General features: G+C 40.2%; 2 protein-coding genes across 2 annotated transcripts; both read right to left on the reverse strand.

Moving 5' to 3' along the window:
• Nucleotides 1-2,910: 2,910 nt before the first annotated feature.
• Nucleotides 2,911-5,646, reverse strand: LOC111053641. The gene has a single exon (XM_022340559.2). It carries the CDS (start codon nucleotides 5,644-5,646, stop codon nucleotides 2,911-2,913), a length of 2,736 nt encoding a protein of 911 aa, XP_022196251.2.
• Nucleotides 5,647-5,684: 38 nt separating this feature from the next.
• Nucleotides 5,685-6,350, reverse strand: LOC111053643. Its single transcript, XM_022340561.2, has one exon. The coding sequence runs from the start codon at nucleotides 6,348-6,350 to the stop codon at nucleotides 5,685-5,687; it is 666 nt and encodes a 221-aa protein (XP_022196253.2).
• Between the last annotated feature and the right edge of the window lie 2,526 nt (nucleotides 6,351-8,876).

Raw genomic sequence — 8,876 nt, forward strand, 5'->3', positions numbered from 1 at the left:
CATTAATACTTTCAAATTTTGAAGTTTATTTATTAAAACAAAAGAATTTATACATAAGAATAGATTTCAGCATGTTCTAAATTGAACCATTTATTTTTTAAAATAATTTATAATTTAAAGACTGTATAATAAGTACAAACATTTCAAGATTATAATACAAAGATGATCAAGATGAATAATGGGTAAATAAGTTCCCTAAAAAATACAAACAAGAGAAAAAAGAAAACTGGGTAAATAAATTTCCTAAAACAATACAAAGAAGAGAAAGATTAATTAGAGCCTATCCTACATGTCAGTACTGAACTTTCATAGGGAAGTATATTTAATAAAAATATACTGAAAATGAGAAAATGGGACATAATTTGCTCTGAAAAACCTAATTACCTAATATGATACCTGAAAAAAAATAGACATGATTAAAATATGTAATACATGATGAAAAAATATACCACAAGCAAAAAATTATTTACACTACAATGGATAGATTTTAGAAAAGTTAAGTTTTATCAGCAATTAAAGATTAGGAAAATAAGCTACTATTTTAACTTCTAATATTATTTCAGAAGAATACAAATTTAAATGACTATGGACAAGATTGGTTAAGATATGCATAATAGAAGAAATTTACTGAACATTACACAAAGACAGGAAAGAATCGAAATTTGAAAAGATTAAGGGCCAAGAAAAATAGGCTACAGGAAAGAAAAAAGACACAATTATGGACTCTTACCATACACTGCGTAGCGATTATGCTATTCTGAATCCCGGCATAACACAGGATTCCTAATCATTGTGTGCTGGGGAATACCCTTTCATCATGTGATTCACTGTCATCATCTTGTAAATAAGCAACTTGAAACAACCTTTGAATACTAACACATCAATGGTGACTTTGTGCTTTGTTTTCTTCAAGAACATAGTTTTATTCATGGGTTCATTTGTTTCAACAAAGCCATTTTGCTTACAAAAGTTAGTCATGTTCACTTGAGAATGCATTGCATACACCTTTTCAATTCTCAGTTGAAAGTTGAATTCATCAACTTGATTCAAAGCAAGATTCATCTTGTTTACATTGTTCCTAACCTCTACAGAAACCTGTCTCATGTAATCATTCACTTTGTTCATAGTTTTCCTAACCTTCAATGTGGCAATATTACTTTCATGATAGTTGACTTTCAGTGAAGACAACTCCCTACCTACTTCTTTACTCAATTCTACTATCTCATTAAGGTTGACTTTTTCAACAACAGTAACTAGGCCTACATTGTCAGAAACTTGAATGAGTTGATCTTGTATCTTAACACTACTATTATCATGCTTCAATTTTTTTTCATCTTCATGATTATCACTCAATGTTTCATGTGCATCTTTCAATAGAAGGTTTATACTAACCTGCTCTAGTCTTATGCTAGCAAATTCTTGCTTCATCTCATCAAACCTAGCACTTTGATTTTGTTTCAAATTATCAATCTTAGCATTTTGATTTTTAAACATTTGGTCTAACTTAGCATTTTGCTTATCAAACAGTTGTGTTAAGGCAGCTATTAACTCATCATCATTTTTAATATTTTTCATATTGTATGCCATTTTGCTAGTCTGCACAGATAATGTATTCATTAGGACTTGTTAGAGCCAATGAGGTTGGCGTCCAAACACGTTACTTAGTAGCTCAGAAAATAAAATTGTTACCTTGAAAGGCGTCTCGTTCGGGTATGGCGGGTTCACAGTGGACTGTAAGAGCGGTCTCCTCGTTCAGGTAGGCGGTAACACGTTTAGATAATCAGGAATTCACTTGCACTGGCGATGATTAATACATGGGGAATACATGGGCCCATGTTGTGGCGAAGAGATTACACAAAGAAAATCCAATCTAGATATTTAGCGGAGTACTCTAACAATAACTTTCCCTCACTAGTCGCGGTAGTAGTTTAAATTCAAACAAGCGAAGCGGTAATACACATTTGACTTCTTTAAAGGGAGAAAAATCGAGAAGCGTCAGAGCACAACAAGCTTCCTCAAACAGTTACAAAACGGAAGAGAGCGGTAAGCAAAAAGGGTGGGGGAAAACAGGGAGAACAGTGCCAACTATGGCAGTAGCATGCTAGATGGCCGTGGGTGAGCACGGTCGATTCAAATATGGCAAGATATGGCTTGGCCCATACATACTCCCCCCCAAAAACGAACAGTTTTTAAATCGGGTGAAGCAGCAACAAACACTGTACATTGCGGCAGGGCGGTCGGCAATAACTAGATGGCGGTGGGTCTGCGGTCTTGAATACAGTGAGTGGAGAAGTCCAGAGCGATGTGGTGTGAACACGGGAGCGTGATGTGAAGACAAGCGGGGCAGCACAGCACAAGTTGTGGAATGCGCGTAGACATGAACTGCGGTGCGGTCATAGAAATGGAGCAAAGCATCAACAGAGGTGCGGTCATCAAATGTTGCGGCAGAGTGGATAACACAAGGCGGCGATAACGAAGCGACGCGGAAAATCACAGGTTGTGTGGGTAAAACCAAACTATTTACAATAACATAGTCAGCGATTGTTCTAAATGAGGCGGTGAATTTTACTTAGGTCTCTCACAATATTACCAGAGGCGCATTTGATTGTCGCTATCCTGACAAGTCCATCTTTGCCAGGGTGCAGCGCTACAATTCTGCCTAGCGGCCAGCTTAGCGGCGAGATGTTGATTGATTTGACTACAACCAAATCGTCAATCTGTAAGTTTCTTTCAGTAACCTTCCATTTTGTGCGGTTCATTAGTGTGCATAGATATTCTTTTGACCATTGGCTCCAGAAGAATTGCATCATTTGGTTGCAATGTCTCCAACGGCGAGTTGATAGTATTTCTTTAGTCTCTATCGGTTGCGGTGGTGCGGTCAGGGGTCCACCTACTAGGAAATGGAGCACGTTAGCGGCGCATGAAAATCACGTTGGTAGGTGTTAGAACAGAAGCGGCTTCCGCGGGCTGTGAAGACAGTTCAGTTAGCGGTCGGCTGTTCAAAATGCTTTCTATGCGGGTGAATATTGTGTCAAATTCTTCATATGTGAGAGCCTTGTCTCCAATACAGCGATACAATAGCGTTTTAGCGGATTTGACGGCAGCTTCCCACAGGCCTCCATGGTGGGGTGCGTAAGGAGGGATGAATTTCCAATTTATGCCATGGTTGGACAGAAAACAAGTGACATCAGAGGGTAGTGATTCCAAAAGCTTGGCCAATTCATGCATTTTTCTAGCGGCGGATACAAAAGTTTTGGCATTGTCAGAGCATAGAGTGTGAGGCGTACCTCGTCGGGCAATGAATCGTTGTAGTGCGGCGATAAAGTGGTTGACCGACATAGAAGACAGAAATTCGAGATGAGTGGCTTTTGTGGCAAAACACACAAATATGCACAAATATCCTTTTGTAGTTTGCGCACGTTTTAGCAGAGATGCCTTGCAGATAAAGGGTCCAGCAAAGTCCAAGCCAGTCACATTGAATGGTTTGTTGATGGTGACCCGTTCAGCAGGTAGCAGGGCCATGCGTTGTTGCAAATTTGAGCGGCGAAATCGGTTGCAGATGATGCATTGGTGTATGACACGACGTACCTGATTACGAGCTGATAATATCCAATATTGTTGGCATACTGCGGATTGGGTGGTGCGGGGACCAGCATGACAGCTCATGAGATGCTGTTGTCTAATAATGAGAGTAGAAACATGTTCATTTTTTGGTAACAATAATGGATTTTTAGTTTCACTGGAAATAGGTGCATTCTCCAGGCGACCAGATAGGCGGATCAAATTCTCATGATCAATATAAGGCTGCAGAGTCAATAAATGTTTGGGGCATTTTCCCGAGTTTAACTCATTTGTTACCTTCTGAAATTTGACCTTTTGCACGACTTGTATAATGAGCCTTCTAGCAATCTCCGTTTCAGAGGCAACAACATCAATAGTAGCAGGATGCGGTTCACAGTCACAAAATTTTTGAATTAATTTGTTACTATAGTCATGGCGGGCGATCTTGATTCTGTTGATGAAGCGTAGTATATACACAAAAATTCGGCATAATTTTCCAAATTTGGATACACGTTCACAAGCGGCGTATAGCGGGTTTGCTAGCGGTTCATCTTGGGTAGTTGCAAGAATATACAGCGGGTTTGACTTCATCTCAGTTATTGCTTCACTGACAATGTGATTAGACACAGGAAAGTCAACAGTGAGGCATTGAAATGCAGCAGAAGCATGCCACCAAGTATGGCAGGAGACGAGTTCGGTTGGCAGTAGTCCACGAGAAGCAATATCAGCACAGTTGTTAAGCGAGGACACATGATTGAATAGTTCGGGTTTCACTAATTGAGTGATTTGCTGTACACGATTAGCAACAAAAATCTGCAGTTTGTAAGTAGGTGTATTGATCCAGTCCAAGGCGGTTTTGGAATCAGTGTAGAGACGAATTTCCAGCAGGTTGTATTCTGATAGAGTTGGTAAAATGACAGATACAAGTTGTGCTAACAAGAGACAGCCTTTCAATTCCAATCGAGGGATTGTTAGGGTTTTGAGGGGCACAACATGACTCTTGGCGGCAATAAGACGACAATCAATAAAGCGGTTTTCAACTTCTTCATGAAGGTACAAGCAGGCGGCATATCCTTTCTCTGAAGCATCGGCAAATCCTAACAGTCTAATTGAGGAATGGGAGCAAGCTAACAGTCTTGGTATGCGAATCTGGTGTAACTGGTTGATAGCGGTAACCAAGGATTTCCAATGAGTTAATAGTGGTGTAGGAATTTCATCATCCCATCCAAGGCGTTCAGACCACAGAGTGCGCATGAATAACTTAAACAGTAGAATAAGCGGTGATAGCCAACCCAGTGGGTCATAAATTCGTGCAATGAAGGCGAGTATTGTTCTTTTCGTGCTTTTTTCAGAAAAGGCAGAGATGAAATATCGGAAATCATCGGCAAGTGGACTATACACAATGCCAAGGACTTTGGCGGTTGCAGTATCATCAAACAGGCATTCCTGATTGCTCAAATATTCGGGCGACATATGCTCAATCAACTCAGGTGTGTTGGAATTCCATTTCCTCAATTCAAAGGAGGCGAGTGACAATAACTTATTGAGTTCTTTGATAAGTGAATGTGCGGTATTCAGGTCATTGCTTCCGCCAAGTATGTCGTCAACATACGTTTGCGACTTCAGTACTTGACTGGCGAGTGGGAAAGCTTCACCTTTGTCCTCCACTAATTGTTGCAGAGTACGCTGAGCAAGATACGCGCTGGAAGATACTCCATAAGTCACTGTTAACAGTTCAAATTCTTGAATTTTTTCTTGGTGGGTGGGTTTCCAAAATATATGTTGATGCTGGCGGTCTTCAGGTCTCAGCAAGATTTGTCTGTACATTTGTTTGCAGTCTGCAAGGATGACAAAGCGGTATGAACGAAAGCGGGTTAACACTTGGACTATGTTTGTTTGAAGTTTAGCTCCAGGCAGCAGCACATCGTTAAGTGAGAGCCCATTGGCATCTTTGCTAGATGTGTTGAAAACAACTCGAATTTTTTGAGTGTTGTCATTTTTCTTGAATATTGCGTGATGTGGTATGATGTAATCTACAGCGGAATCAGCGATTTTCAAGTGACCTAAGTCACGATACTCATGCATGAAGTCGGAGTATTTGGTTTCAAGTTCATCAGATTGACTCAGTTTTTCAGTAGTCCTAATTGATTGCGGTATGCCTTGCTGTGGTTATTGCACAGAGCGGGAGCGCCAGGTTTGAAAGGCAGTGCCACAACATACCTTCCTTCAGAGGTGTGATAAGTAGTGGATTGGTACAGTTTCTCACACAACTCGTCTTCAGGTGATGACTCTTTTCGAACGGGGATGGCCTCTTCGGTTTCCCAAAATTTGTTCATGATGGTGTTGAGCTGTGCTTCCTGTGCAAACATAGTGCAAATGAGCTGCATTTCGTTGAGCGGTGCGGGCGAGTCCTCAATATTCAATCTACCACTTAAAACATAACCAAAGATTGTGGCAAAGGCGGCAGGGTTACCAGGAATAATGGAATTTTCTGCGGATATAAAAATGTTGGAGTATAAATCAGCACCAATCAGTAGGTCGATTTCAGCAGGCTTATCAAAATTAGGATCAGCGAGGTCCAGATGCGCAAACGAATTCTTTAGTGCGGGGTGAAGCGGAAAGACAGGAAGATTGCCAGCAATTTGATCTAATACAAGAGCTTCGGTAGAAAGAGCAATATCAAATTGAGGTTCTGACAATATTTTTAACTGCACAATGCCTTTGACAGATGTCCTTTTTTCAGAGATTCCATTCAGTTGGATTTGAGCGGGCACAACAACTAAACCCATTGTGGTGGCGGCACGGGTGGTGATAATGGAGCGCATGGAACCAGAGTCCAACACAGCACGCAACAAGAAGGGTTGATTGTATTGGTTCAAGACTGTAACGACAGCGGTTCCCAGTAAAGCAAACCGATGTTCAGAGCGTTGTTCTTTAAAAAGTAATGATTGAAGATTATTAGCGTTATTGCACAAAAGCGTATGATGGTGATTAGAGTGGCAGTTCTTGCAGCAAATCGTTGAGTTGCAATTTGCTTTTAGGTGAGACCCTAGGCAAACAAAGCACCTTTTGTGTTGCTTTACAATTCGATTGCGTTTGGATACGGATTCTCTTTTGAAAATGTCGCATCTATACAATTGATGTCCTTCTGAACAAAGAACACAAATGCCACCACTGATTGGATACCCAGTTTTAGTTGAAGAAAAGGGCTGCTTTCTCTGTTGATAATTACTTGTGCTAGGTTCAGCTTTAACAGAAACGGGATCTACATATTCAATGCTGGCGCTAATTACTTGTTCATATTTGCGGGTCAGTGCGGTCACTTCCAGAGATTTTTCTTGACTAGCCACAAAACTCAATAAACGGTCAAAGGTGGGAACTTGATCATCTGGTATGGATTCTTCAAATTTCGTGCGGACAGAAAGCGGTAATTTGCGAATGCACATCATGGTAATCAAAAAATCAGCTTGGTTCAGGTTCATGTTGAATAGCGATCGTTTGGCTGAGTTGAGCTCGATAGAAAATTTTTTCAAAGTTTCAGCCAGAGTAGTAGAAGGAACAAAGGTATCGAATTTATTATATAAACTATATGCTTGATACCGGATATTGTTGTATCATTTGTGCAAGCTGTCATAGGCAGCTTTGTAGCATTCAGCGGTGTTGGCATAATTTTGAACCAAGGTCAAAGCGTCACCACTTAAATATGAAGTTAGAAGATGGTATTTGGCCTCACTGGAATAGTCTTTACTGGTGTGAACAGCAGCATCAAAAACATTTTTGAAAAAATTCCATTCATGAGGTTTGCCTGAAAATGTAGGTATCTGCAACTGAGGTTTTACAAAATTATTAATTGGTAGTTCATTAGCGGTAACAGCAGGTTTAGGAATGGTTTCAACCAGCTTGATACTATCAAATCTGGTTTGGAATTGGACTTGCAGTTCAGCAAACTCCAAGGTAACTTCCTCAGATAGCGACTCTTTATCTGTTGCCTCATATTCACTCATTAATTTATCAAATTTTTTATCCAGACCAAAATAAAATTCACTACACGTCATAGGTACTTGCTCATTGTACTTATCAGCTAGAGAAGATATCGATTGGTGCAACCTCCTTAGCTTATTCAATAATGTAAAATTCGACGCCATGGTTGTTATGAATAATCATACAGAAATAGAAAAATAGGTTACCAGATTGAAATTTACAATCGAAAAAGCTCAGATTAGCGGTCAGAACAGTTCAAGTTGATGGCCGAAAAAGTTCATATTTAACAAGAAATAGTTCAAGATCAGTGTTCAAAATCAATAGTTTGTAGATCAATGTTCACAATTAATAAAGGATAGGCGGTAATTCAATACGTTTAGCGGTAAGAAAACACACAGTTAGCGGTAAAAGTTTGTAGCTTACTGTTAGGCACTGAAGTTCAAAACCAAAACAAAACTTTTTAGGTTATGTCGAACCGGGTGTAAAAGTTCGATAGTTAACAGCTCAATAGTCGATATCATAAGTCACTAATCGATGTTTTCAGATTTCGATACAAGATGGCGGTCGAAAGCGTCCGAATCGAAAATTTACGATTTTCCAAGAAAACTCACAAAGAAACTCTCAGAAAAAATTGAAATGAGCGTTTTCACTGTTCGTAGGTCGCTTTTCCTCCAACATTTGGCCGCGGTGGACCAGTTTTCGTGTTAGAGCCAATGAGGTTGGCGTCCAAACACGTTACTTAGTAGCTCAGAAAATAAAATTGTTACCTTGAAAGGCGTCTCGTTCGGGTATGGCGGGTTCACAGTGGACTGTAAGAGCGGTCTCCTCGTTCAGGTAGGCGGTAACACGTTTAGATAATCAGGAATTCACTTGCACTGGCGATGATTAATACATGGGGAATACATGGGCCCATGTTGTGGCGAAGAGATTACACAAAGAAAATCCAATCTAGATATTTAGCGGAGTACTCTAACAATAACTTTCCCTCACTAGTCGCGGTAGTAGTTTAAATTCAAACAAGCGAAGCGGTAATACACATTTGACTTCTTTAAAGGGAGAAAAATCGAGAAGCGTCAGAGCACAACAAGCTTCCTCAAACAGTTACAAAACAGAAGAGAGCGGTAAGCAAAAAGGGTGGGGGAAAACAGGGAGAACAGTGCCAACTATGGCAGTAGCATGCTAGATGGCCGTGGGTGAGCGCGGTCGATTCAAATATGGCAAGATATGGCTTGGCCCATACAGGACTTGATCTCTCTTGAACCGACCTCCCATTCAGCAACAAACCATTCATAACCTATCAAGATATCTATCCTACCATTAATTTTTTATAACCA

The sequence above is a fragment of the Nilaparvata lugens genome, chromosome 5, assembly GCF_014356525.2.
Source record: "Nilaparvata lugens isolate BPH chromosome 5, ASM1435652v1, whole genome shotgun sequence".
In the NCBI taxonomy this organism is placed as follows: Eukaryota; Metazoa; Arthropoda; class Insecta; order Hemiptera; family Delphacidae; genus Nilaparvata; species Nilaparvata lugens.

Bases quoted from the DNA above. Each gene is read 5' to 3' on its own strand.
- LOC111053641 (XM_022340559.2), bottom strand. From the start codon at position 5,646: ATGCATGAGTATCGTGACTTAGGTCACTTGAAAATCGCTGATTCCGCT.
- LOC111053643 (XM_022340561.2), bottom strand. From the start codon at position 6,350: ATGGGTTTAGTTGTTGTGCCCGCTCAAATCCAACTGAATGGAATCTCT.